General features: G+C 37.1%; 1 protein-coding gene across 2 annotated transcripts in view; it reads left to right on the plus strand.

Moving 5' to 3' along the window:
* The window catches only part of abl2 (c-abl oncogene 2, non-receptor tyrosine kinase), a 30,549-nt gene extending 23,662 nt beyond the window's left edge, over window positions 1–6,887 (plus strand). Inside the window, exons 5-11 of one of the 2 annotated variants that reach the window (XM_065248457.2) lie at window positions 569–653; window positions 737–914; window positions 1,840–2,024; window positions 2,102–2,254; window positions 2,358–2,447; window positions 2,714–2,860; window positions 4,329–6,887. In XM_065248457.2, the coding sequence (XP_065104529.1) occupies window positions 569–653; window positions 737–914; window positions 1,840–2,024; window positions 2,102–2,254; window positions 2,358–2,447; window positions 2,714–2,860; window positions 4,329–6,043 (2,553 nt within the window). In that variant the 3' untranslated portion in view covers window positions 6,044–6,887. The remainder of the gene's footprint in view (window positions 1–568; window positions 654–736; window positions 915–1,839; window positions 2,025–2,101; window positions 2,255–2,357; window positions 2,448–2,713; window positions 2,861–4,328) is intronic. The other variant, XM_065248458.2, reaches the window with a different exon arrangement.
* The last annotated feature ends 5,781 nt before the right edge of the window (window positions 6,888–12,668 follow it).

Raw genomic sequence — 12,668 nt, forward strand, 5'->3', positions numbered from 1 at the left:
TTCAGGATGAGAGCTTACGCAGCCTACGGAGGCTACTCTGCTTGTGCTCTGTGCCCCCGCCCTACGAATTTGTCATACGTCACTAAGAAAAGTGCGTACACTACGCTAATACTCTCTCCTGAATACAGAGGAGTCTAAGATGGCGGCGCTACCGGAAGGTATTTATTTTCGTTAATAAAGTTTTAAATATGGATATTTCTACAACAACACCGTGCGGATTACCTTCAGAAGACCTTTGTTTATCATCCTGGAGCCATTTGGATTTAATTTGTGAAGGATGGACGCACTTTTTTTGGACTTGAAGGTTGTAGACCCCAATAACATTACATTTAATCTACTGAAAGATCTAAACATTTTCTAAAATATCCGAAAATGTGTTTGTCTGAAAAACGATGGACATATGCAACTCAGACAGCTTGGGGGTGAGTAAATCATGGGTTTAATATCTGTAAAGATTTAGTATAGCTATACTGTTAGGGTGACCTTATGCGCCACCATGTGGCCATTAATTGTTCTGCACCCACAGATTTCACAGATGGTTTGTTATTTCTTGTTTTATTAATTAAAGGAGGACACCATGGAAGTTGAGGAGTTTTTGAAAGAGGCCGCAGTCATGAAGGAGGTGAAACATCCCAATTTAGTGCAGTTACTTGGTGAGCTATAGAAAACAATACTTGGTTGGTTTTGGTCAGATTATGCTTTTGGATCTGTTGCTGATTGGTTGCTTCTGCTCTAGGTGTCTGTACATTGGAGCCTCCGTTTTATATAGTTACTGAATACATGCCACACGGTAACCTGCTGGACTACCTGCGCGAGTGTGACAAGGAACAGGTGAACGCTGTGGTGCTACTCTACATGGCCACTCAGATCTCATCCGCCATGGAGTATCTAGAGAAGAAAAACTTCATCCACAGGTAAGAAACGATCTTCAGAGGTAGATGGTATATAAAGTCAGGTGTCTGAAGATGAAGGTTTAACTATTTGAAGTTCATTGAAAACACCAGTGGTAGTTATGTCATTATTAATGTTTCTTAAAGGGACATTACACTTTTTTTGAAATTAGGCTCATTTTTCAGCTCCTCTAGAGTTAAACATTAGATTTTTACCATTTTGGAATCCATTCAGCTGATCTCTGGGTCTGGCGGTCCCACTTTTAGCATAGCTTAGCATAATCCATTGAATCTGATTAGACCATTAGCATCGCACAAAAAAATAACCAAAGACTTTGGATATTTTTCCTTTTTTAAACTTGCTGTAACATGACTGCAGCAGGCGCAATGATATTTTACGCAACGCTCAAAAATAGTCCCCTTGGTTACTTTCAATATCATTGCGCCTGCTGCAGCTATGTTACAGCAGCAAAGTCCTTGATTATTACGCCAGAATGAGAGTATAGCTCCTAGCCATATCGGCCTGGAAAATTGCAACTTTAAATTTTCTGTCGGTCTTAGTACACAATGTAACTACAGAAGAGTCAAGTTTTAAATAGGAAAAATATCCAAACTCTTTGGTTATTTTTTTAGTGCAATGCTAATGGACTAATCAGATTCAATGGAATGTGCTAAGCTATGCTAAAAGTGCTAGCACCAGATCCGGAGTTCAACTGAATGGATTCCAAAACAGTAAAAATCAAATGTTTAACCCAGGGGGGGGGTGGAAATGAGCATATTTTCAAAAAACGTGGACTGTCCATTTAAATTTCACACTGTGAAGTTTGAAACCCATGTTCTGTAAACACTATTCTGACTTTTGGTAGTCAATTCCGTTGTAGACGGCACTTTGGAGTGACAACCAAATTAAAGTCTCTTGTTTAACCATTACAGTTTCTCTCTCTTTTAGAGACTTGGCGGCTCGTAATTGTCTCGTTGGCGAGAATCACGTGGTCAAAGTGGCTGATTTTGGCCTCAGCCGACTGATGACAGGCGACACCTACACCGCTCATGCAGGAGCCAAATTCCCCATCAAATGGACGGCACCGGAGAGTCTGGCCTACAACACTTTCTCCATCAAATCGGATGTGTGGGGTGGGTTGCTTATGTAATTATGTATATTTATCTCTATATTTGTTAGTTTGCTTACTTACATTTCAAATATTTCCCAGCATTTGGAGTGTTACTGTGGGAGATCGCCACGTACGGCATGTCTCCATACCCAGGAATTGACCTTTCTCAGGTCTACGACCTGCTGGAGAAGGGCTACCGTATGGAGCAGCCCGAGGGTTGTCCTCCTAAAGTGTATGAGCTCATGAGGGCCTGTGAGTACCAATAGGAAATAAATTACTTCTGTACAACATCATTTAGGCAAGATTGACATTGATCGATCATTAGATGAAGACATATTTTGTTGTGTTTTGACAGGTTGGCAGTGGAGTCCACTGGATCGGCCCTCATTTGCAGAGATACACCAAGCCTTTGAGACCATGTTTCATGACTCGAGCATTTCAGAAGGTATCACAGCATTATTCATACTAGACGTCAATTTGGCCATGGTTATATTACCCTCACAAATTGTATTTTTGATTATTGTATATATCATTACCATGATTTTACTATTTAATAATATGGCTGTACCACAGTGTTATCACTGTGTTTTGGTAAGCATAGTGTTGGGTGAAGCTGCAAATATTCTTATAATTTAGTGTTAAGTTGAATGTCACTTAAAGTTACCATAAAGCACTCTTATAACCAGTTTTCCACTAAAATTTGTTCTTCAGAGGTGGCAGAAGAGCTGTGTAAAACTGCCTCCGGTGGGCATTCCTCCGGCCACGATATGCCACTCTTGCCCTCGAAGTCTCGTGGGCAGAAGAAGCACTCGGAGAACAAAGAGAACATGGATGAGTCGGGACCCCACGGCCCTGCAGGTATACAGGCTCAGCTGCGGCTCGCTCGCCTCAAACAGAAGCTCAAGAGAATGGGAGTTGTGTTCCTTGATTGACTAACACAATGTATAACCCTAAAACAAGCATGCATCACTACAGAAAGATAAATAAAGCTGAGTTTTAAGCCTGCAAACGTTTATTCACATGCAAATGTATCACAGTCTGAAGACATTTCTGATGTGTTCATCAATTTTCACAACAGATTTTATTGTCTTGTGATTATCTTGTATAAATGCATCTCATTTCATTTCATTGACTGCTGTTTTATTTTTTTTTTACATTTTTTGCATGTCACTAATCCCCCACCAACCCCAAGTATACACACAAGCACTTTACCAACTGCACGTGTTTAATATTATAATTAATAAATAATAATATAATTAATACTGTTTAATTCACCTTACTCACAATTAAAGCATTTTTGGTGTATTGTACCATATTGTTTTTTATTTGAAAATATTTATGACATTTATTTATTGAAATAATATTTATGTAAAATAAACAATTTCATTTATTTATTTATATTTTATTTACAAAATAATATTTTTGTTTAAGCTGCATCTTTTTTGTGTGTTTTTAAACCTTTTTTGAAACCTTTTTGATTTTTTTTTGTTTTTTTGTTTTTTTAGGTCAGCACCTTCACAATATCATCATACTTTAATTTTATTTACATTTAAAATATAATTAAATTTAGTCATTTAGCAGACGCTTTTGTCCAAAGCGACTTACAAATGAGGTAAACAGTAGAAGCAATATATTAAATAATAGTTTATATTATTTTGTTTGTACTTGCATATATTTACAAATATGCTAAAGAGTGCTAAACCACAACTTTTACGATTCAAACAATTATTCATACTTCATAAAAATAAATCCTGTGATGGAGGCCCATTGAGTTCATCTATGGTTTAGTTATCTCTTTGGGCCCAGGAAGGGGGTCCATCTAGGGCCTATATATTTAAGAGCCACTTCCTGACCCATTGATATACATTTCTATTTTTTTTATCAGAGAGTAGCTCACGAAAACAAATGACATATATCCTTGCAGGAAAAGATATGTAAGCGCAAGTAAATGTAAGTTACAATGAGGGTCAGGTGGAGAATTGAAAAGATGTCAGACAACTAATTCCTATTACATTATGTGTGACCTTTAATATCGCCATACAGCCTCAATTTACACCATAGCACTATAATGCATTAAATGATCGATCTTGATAGTTTAGTTTCATTTTATAACTAAACACTCACAACCTGGCACACTTAATAACATAAACAGTTTATTAATGGTAATGATAAGATCTAATCACTAAATAATGTTGTACTGTTTCCGTTTGTGGGATTGTGGTGCATTCTTTTTAAAGTAGCACATATCATTTAAAAGTTTTAATGACTTGAGTTTTATCTTTTTTGCTGTTCTTTGACCTCGGTCCTATTCTCCCCTTGTGTTCAGGTCTTGCATCATCACTGTTTGCTGGTGATGGACGATCCAGCAGCTCTCCGGCCCTGCCACGTAAACAGAGGGATAAATCTCCCTCTAGCCTTTTGGAAGACTCCCAGGACACCACATTTACCCGAGACCGCAAAGCTGGCTTTTTCAGTTCTTTCATGAAGAAGAAATCTATATCCTCTTCATCCACCTCTTCTTCACCTCAGCAGCAACAAAACCTCCCCATGCCTCCCAAGAGAAGCAGCTCTTTCCGGGAGATGGAGACCCAACCTCATAAAAAGTATGAACCCACAGCAGGGTTTGGGGGCCCTCCTCCACCACTGCCTCAGAACGATGGGTTAAGTTTTTCTCCATCCCATGGAGAGGGAAACCAGGTGCAGTCTCGCTGCTGTGGAGCCACATTTGGGCAGAAGCCCTCCGGTTCCAACTCTAGTGCAACTTCGGGTCAAGTGGGAGGTAGTAGTAGTTGGGGAAGCTTAGCTGGCTTTTTTACCCCTCGCCTTATCAAAAAGACCTTGGGGTTGCGGACTGGTAAGCCCTCTGGTGTAGACGAAGGGGGTGGAAACAAGCCTTTTCCCCGTTCCAATTCAACTTCATCTATGTCTGCCGGATTGCCGGACTTGGAACGAATGGCATTGACGTTACCGAGAAACCGCAGCAAACCTCCATTAGAACGCACGGCTTCCACCACATCACAGCCGGAGAACGGGGCGCCACGACCTTCGGACGCAATCCTGAGGAAGCTCGACGAAGGTACGGCTCAGATACGGGATCGTCCCAAAGCTAAACTCTTGCCACGAGGGGTGACCGGTGGGGCAGGTGGAGTGAGAGCTCCAGGGGTAGGCGGAGAGGCCGATTCAAAGGAAGGACACGACGATCGACCCGGCTGGTCATCTCCGTCAAAAACCTCCACACTTGGGTCTGTCAATGTGCACAATCACAAAGTTCCAGTGCTCATCTCACCCACCCTAAAGCACAGCTCAGCTGAAGCACATCTAGTCGGCGTGGACTCTCAGGGCAACCGATTCAAACTGCTCTCCGACAGCATAGATCGCGATCGCCCGCGGCTGGTGAAGCCCAAATGTGCGCCACCTCCCCCACCCATGCTCCGCTCCCTTCAGCACGCCTACAGTGCCGACGCCGCCGATGAAGCGGTCCGGTCGACGGAGGTCGTCGAGGTCAACGGAGATGGGCTCAAAAGGTCAGGGAGGGAAGCGAGAGGGGCACGTCCATCCATACCACCGCCCCAAGTGCCTCCAGCCCCCACAGTTCCCTCTGGTAACTACACCACCCAGACTAAAATGGCCAACGGTGCTTCTGGCGGACCTGGCCCCACTTCCGCCAAACCCACTCTTAGACGGACTCGACAGCAGGCGGAACGGATCCCCCTGGAGAAGATTAGCAAGGAGGCTCTTTTGGAATGTGCCGAATGCTTGAGTAGTGCCATTCAAGGCAGCACCGAGCTCTCCTCCAGTAGCCAAGTCCTGGATGTGGGACACCAGCTTTTGGACTACTGCTCTGGGTATGTTGACTGCATCCCACAGACACGTAATAAATTCGCTTTTCGTGAAGCGGTGGGGAAACTGGAGTTAAGTCTGCAGGAGCTTCGTGCTTCCTCTACAGGGGGAGGAGCAGGATCAGGGGGACCTGGGAGTAGCCCTGCCCTTGATAACTTGCACACCTGCATTAGAGAGATCAGTGATGTAGTGCAAAGGTAGCCTCTGGGTCCACTGTAACTCCCATCTCCAGACGTTATTTCCCCAAAATCAATCTAGTTTTATTTGGGGGACAGAGAAGAATCTCTCAGAAGTACCTCAGAATGACTACAAATGCTCTCTCCATTTATTGTTTACAGGTGACTTTCTCTTTGAAAATGCCAGTTGGGATCAGAGTTTTTTGTATACAAGCTTTTTGTCACAGTTTTGTTTTTGGCCATTTACTTTTTAACTATTTACATTTTTTTCACAGACAGGGAGTAAGTGTTAGGTTAAGACTAACTAAATTTATAGAGAACATTGCAAGATTTCTGTCCACTGTCTGGATGTATCTGATTTACAATAACTGGATACTGTGTCAATGCAAAAAATGGCCTGCTTTTTAAGACATGAATTGTTTTTTGGGTTTTAAAAGATATTGCCTGTTCAGAGCATACAGTAATAATGAATGTGGCACACAAACACAGCTCGAATGCACATTGGTTTTTACACATTGCAAGTGCTTTACTACACATCTCATACTGTCAGTTTTATTTGATTTTTTAACACTAAAGTATTTGATTACCATTGGTGGTTTTGTAGATCTTTTTTGGAGGTCTGGGCATTCATTGTTATTAGTGTTTTTTTACTGTGTTATTGTGAAGATGGTCTGGGGTCAGTCATGACATGGATTACATTTGGCCTTTGTATATCTGTGGCCTTTTTGTTTTTTTGCCCCAAGCAGCCAGATAAAACAAATCCAAACCCAGCTGTTTCTACACTGCAAAACTTCTTAGTATTTTTGTCTTGTTTTCAGTAAAAATTCTTAAATTAAGATGCTTTTTCTTGATGAGCAAAACGAACCTAGAAATAAGTCTAGTTTTTAGACAAAAAATATCAAATTTAAGTGATTTTGTGCATAAAACAAGCAAAAAAATCTGCAAATTTTTCTTGAAATTTTCTTGAATTTAGTGTTTAAGAAAAATGTTCAAGATAGATTTTTTTGAAGATTGCTTACCCCATTGACAAATTTTTGTTGCTTGTTTTATGCACAAAATCACTTAAATTTGATATTTTTGGTCAAAAAACTAGACTTATTTTCTTGAGTCATTTTGCTTATCAAGAAAAAGCATCTTAATTTAAGAATTTTTAGATATTTTTACTGAACACAAGACAAAAATACTAAGAATATTTTCTTAAATCATTTTTTTGCAGTGTAGCCTTTGTGTATCATCACTTTAAGAGTATCATCACTTAATGTATAAATGCAAAATCTTTTGCTTATTTGCTGTGGAAATGGTTAAATTGTGAATTTGTTTAGCGTCTAAATGGTGTACAACGTGGACCACAAATACAAATGTTGCCACGTTCATTTGTACACACTATCTTCATTTAGATTTAACTGTAGTAAACTTGAATTTTAAATTATTTTCTATTAAAAGCACAGACATTTTGATGATATTGTAGATATACCATGTAATTTTATACCCACAAGGTCATACTCGTAGAATGCAGTGGGATTGAAATGCAGAATCTGGCTTCCATCTGTGCATCGAATGTATTCATTTGTTTAAAACAGGAATGTTGTCTTTTGTGTATGTTTCCATATCACCACATTCAAAAACAAAACTTCTTCTGGCCACAAACAGTTACACATGTTGGTTCTGATTCTGTGTTCTTAAATGATAGATTTATATTAGAATTTGCATCAATGAGATTTTTGTGGGTACCCTGCAATGTCATAATATTAAGATGATTTGTACTGATTACACTGGAGCACATTTATAAAGCAAACATTTTAATTGCCTTGCCTTAATTCACTATCTAAGGTATGTAATATGAAAAATTTTGGAAAGAGAAATTGTTTTTTGTTGTTCTTTTGCATATACATGTATTTTTGTCACAAATTACACAACAAACATTATTTGTCTGCATTAACTTTGTGTTGCCAATATTTTTTGATATACATGGTGCCTTTTGTGAGATATTTACTGTTTTGTGCACTGCTGGGTCATGATATAGAACTGTTGTACATATGTTTTACTCTCAGATGTATCAGTTTTTGGGTGGCAAATGGGAATTCGCAAGCCTTTATTGTTTAATATACCCTGTTCAGGCATCAGGGAAAATGAGGTGTCCAACTTGAAAAGAAAAAAAGTGCAATGATCTGTCCTTTATGAAGACAGTGCTTGAAGTCTGGTATCATTTTACTGAAAGAGCTCATCGGTTTGTTCGTTTTTGTCAGTAATAGCTCTCTTAATATACGAAATATAGTAAGCATATCAGAACAGAGAAAGAAATGTTTTGTTTTAATGTGTGATTTACCTTTCAACACTTTCAAACATTACAGGTCCATCTATTCCATTTATTGTTGTGTTTGAAAATAGTTTCGTAAATTAGTTTCACATGGTTGTCAGGGAGCGGTTGGCATTTCAGCCTTTTAGTACAACATCAACGTGTTATCTCATACATTGCCAATGTGCTTATATATATTTATATAAAGATGTTTGGCCAAAATCCACTTGATATCATGAATATACTGCTATTGTTGCCACAGTTTATTTAATTTGTCTCATAATTCTGTCTTGTAACTATAGTTTAACATCTCTATTGCATATATACAGACATTATATTGGTAAAAATACATTTTATATAAGTCAATTGCTGAATCGCCTGTGAAAGGTTGTGCATTACAGATATATTTGATAGTATCTCATTGAAAAGTGAGTACAGTAAGAACATTTCAAGGAAAGGATCCTGTCATAAAGTTTATGCTTTATAATCTACAACAGTTCCTCTAAGCTGCAAGCCATTGTACTGTATGTCTCACAGGCATATCCTTCATTATTCACTACTATTCAGTTTCGTTTTAAAATTGCCCAAATTTGTGCTTTTTATTTTATACTTTTGTTTGTCACTTTTATTTATTTTTTAGTTTATTTATTGTTCTACTTTTTTATGTTGAATCCTGGAACTCACATTCTTTGCAGACTGTCTTTTTGTAAGGTCGGATTTTAAGTGCTGAAGAAATTTATATACCAAAGGCCACCTCTCTAGTCCTTCAAGTGCAATGAAAATATAACACTCGTAATTTTGAATATGTGAATTTAACAGGGATTACAAAGGCAGAGGTTGACAAATTAACAGTATTTTTTCTGTTTTGTAAAAAGTATATTTTGTGTGATTCTAATTTAAAGCTCACTTTTAATAGTATATTACTGTGAAGTCTTTCCTCGATGTTACACTTGATGTAAATAATTAATAAAGAAAACTGTTGAACATATATATATATATTTGTGAGTTTACTTTGTCTTAATTACAAACCTCACTGAACCAATTTACTTTAATCATGGTTGTGTTTTTTAACCCTAATGTAATTGGCTCAAAACTTCTATATAAGATCATTATTATTGTGGCAATTGATATAATTTATGAATAAAGAGCATGGTGGCTGGTGACTTCTCTTCCTAGGGGCGCATATTCAAAATATGTGTTAAAGAGTATTGTGTGTGTTGCTCGTGATTTCAAAATATGTGTTTGTAGCATCATGTGCATCACGTATTTTGTCAAATTAAGTGACTGCTGCACACGCGTCAAAACCGTTTATGATAAAAGAGACGCTCACGTTCACAAAATAAACGCAAGACACTCCATTAACAGTAAACTCTCATTACGCATGAGATTATGCGAGTATCTGGCAAACGCAAGTGTTTCTTTAAACCCTTTAGACGCATGTGCAGCAAGCACATATTTTGACATGACACGTGATGCACACAGGTTCACTTGACGAGTCAAACACATTTTGAAATGACAAACCACATACATGTTTGGCTACATACATGTTGTTTCCCGGGCATTAAATGCATATTTGAGCTACCTTCATTTAGAAACACCTTGTACTGACATATCTTCCCCCAGATTAACAGACAAGGCTTAATCCTAGACTAAAACACATGTTTGAGCTGTCTCAACGAAAAATATCTTGCACGTACAGTACAAATCTTAAAATATGCCAATGCCATTGATTTGTCTTAAGATACACACCACTAATGTATTTTTTTAAGGCATGTTTACAAAAAAAACATAAACGTCTTGGCCTTGTCCTGGCATTAGCTAAGCCTAGTCTGTAAAACGTGGCTCATATTTCACAAACAATAAATGTTTTTCTTATAAACACAATGAAGATATTTTAATAAATTATGTAATAAGCACACAGCTGATTGTAACTATTTGTAGAAAAACAAATATAATGGAATTATTGTGATAAATGATGAAGAAGATATTTTGATAAGCACACAGTTGATGGTACCCATTGAATTCCATAATATTTGTTTTTCCTATGGAAGACAGCGGTTACAAAAAGCTGTGTGCTTACCATTATTACTCAAAATATCTTCTTTTGTGTCCCCTGTCCGGGAAACCGCCCATAAATGTTAACAATTTTTAAATCAATGTTATCTTTAAATTAAAGACATGATGTACACACTGTCAGTTGTACATAGTGCTGGGCGATTTGGCCTAAAAATAAAATCTCTGATTTTATTTTTTTTAATTCGACTTCCGATTTTTTCCGATTCCCCCCCCCACTTATTAAGAAAAGCAATAAGTACAAACGGCAGACAACTTAAAGCTAATTTTGCTTTTATTTAATCAAAAGCAAGACAAATGATTTTATTCCTTTCTTTGGAACAAACTTCCCAGTCTCGCCGGTAGCCATGTTGTCGCTTGCTGTTGCCGTTTCGTGTGTTTGTGCTATGATGATGATGTTGTCGCTTGCTGATGCTGTTTCACGTGTGCTATGATGTTGTTGATGTTGCTATAATAACGCTACGGAAGCCCCGGGCAGCCAAAAATGCGCCATTACAAAAAATCAAATTAATTATTTTTTAAATCACCCACAACAAAAAATTCGAATTAATTCATTAAATCGATTTTTCGCCCAGGCCTAGTTGTACATTATAAAAATGCATGAACATTATGCCTATTAGCAGAGATTAAAGTATTAAATGCTTATATCTACTAAACTTTGTCAATGTTTTTGAGTACACTAGTTTATATCTTAAACATAAACCCAGTGGTGTGTTTACCCACCACGCAAACCACACAATTGCATGGGGCCCCACAGGCTCGAAACATGATAGGCTATAAAGACACCACGCAGATGTTTAAATCACGCAGAAAATACATAAATCATATTCTGTATCTCATCAAAATCTCATCTTTAGTCTTTGTCCTTGTTGTATCTCACAATAAGTTTGTTTCTGCAATATAAACATAAGAGTTTGGCGATTCCCATTGATAAATCCAGTCAATTACCAACATACAATGTTGTTTTCTGGTATTTGTTAGTTCAGTTGGTTAGATCAGTCTGAATCATAATCTAATGCTTCCCATTTTTTCTCAACTTTTTGATCATACTGAAGTTGCAGTACTGTTTTATTGTTTAAAATTAGAGCTGGGCATAAATTAATCTAGATTAATCTCATACAAAATAAAAGTAAATTTTTGCATGACATATGAGTTTGTGCTGTGTGTAATTATTATGTATATATAAATACACACACACACATTCATGTATGTATTTAAGAAACATTTACATGTGTTGTTATATGTATTTATTTATATTTTATATATATTCTAAATTATATATAAATAAAAAACTATATTTAAATAAAACATTATATATATATATATATATACATATGAGTGTCTGTTTAAATATACATAATATTTACACACATCACAAACTCATATATGCCAAAAATTACAGCCCTATTTTAAATTCAATTTGTAAGCAAATTATATATCTGAGAGGGGCTTGAAAATATGTATCTGTGCAAAAGGGGGGCCCAGTGGAAAAAAATTTGGGAACCACTGGCTTAAAGGGATAGTTCACCCAAAAATAAAAATTCTGTCATCATTTACATCATGTTGTTACAAACCTGTATAAATGTCTTTGTTTTGATGAACACAAAGAAAGATATTTTGAGAAATGTTTGTAACTAAACCATTTGTGGACCTCATTTACTTATAAGGTATTATTTTTTCCTACTATGGAAGTGAATGGGATCCACGAACAGTTTGGTTACAAACATTTCTCAAAATATCTTACTTTGCAATCATCAAAACAAATAAATTTATGCGGGTTTGTTACAACATGAGAGTGATTAAATGATGACAGAATTTTAATTTTTGAGTGAACTGTCCCTTTTATGTAAAACCAGGATCTTTATTTTTTTATACAGATAATGATTCTGTATCATTTTAAATGGATAATGGACACTGTTTTTATTTTTAAACCAATATTTGTTGTCTTATACCAAATTTTTTGTTATGTTAAGCAGTTCAAAATAAAATAAATCCGGTTTATATATGTCTTACTTAATTCAATATACTTAATATTACTGTTGTGTAATTCAAATGAAAAAAAATAAGGCAATATTGGGTTCATGGGGTCCCGGTACATGGACTTTACTTAAGGCCCCCAAAATGGTAAACACGCCACTGCGTAAACCTAATGTCATTTGATTTCATGTGGACTTTAAGGTGCTCAAAATCTCCGCTTGCACAGTCTGACGACTAGAGGGCGATATTGGACGCATCCCTCCATTTCCCCGCGGCGGAGGCGCATTGTGTGAGTGTCGGAAAT

This window comes from Paramisgurnus dabryanus, chromosome 11, assembly GCF_030506205.2.
Source record: "Paramisgurnus dabryanus chromosome 11, PD_genome_1.1, whole genome shotgun sequence".
Taxonomy (NCBI): Eukaryota; Metazoa; Chordata; class Actinopteri; order Cypriniformes; family Cobitidae; genus Paramisgurnus; species Paramisgurnus dabryanus.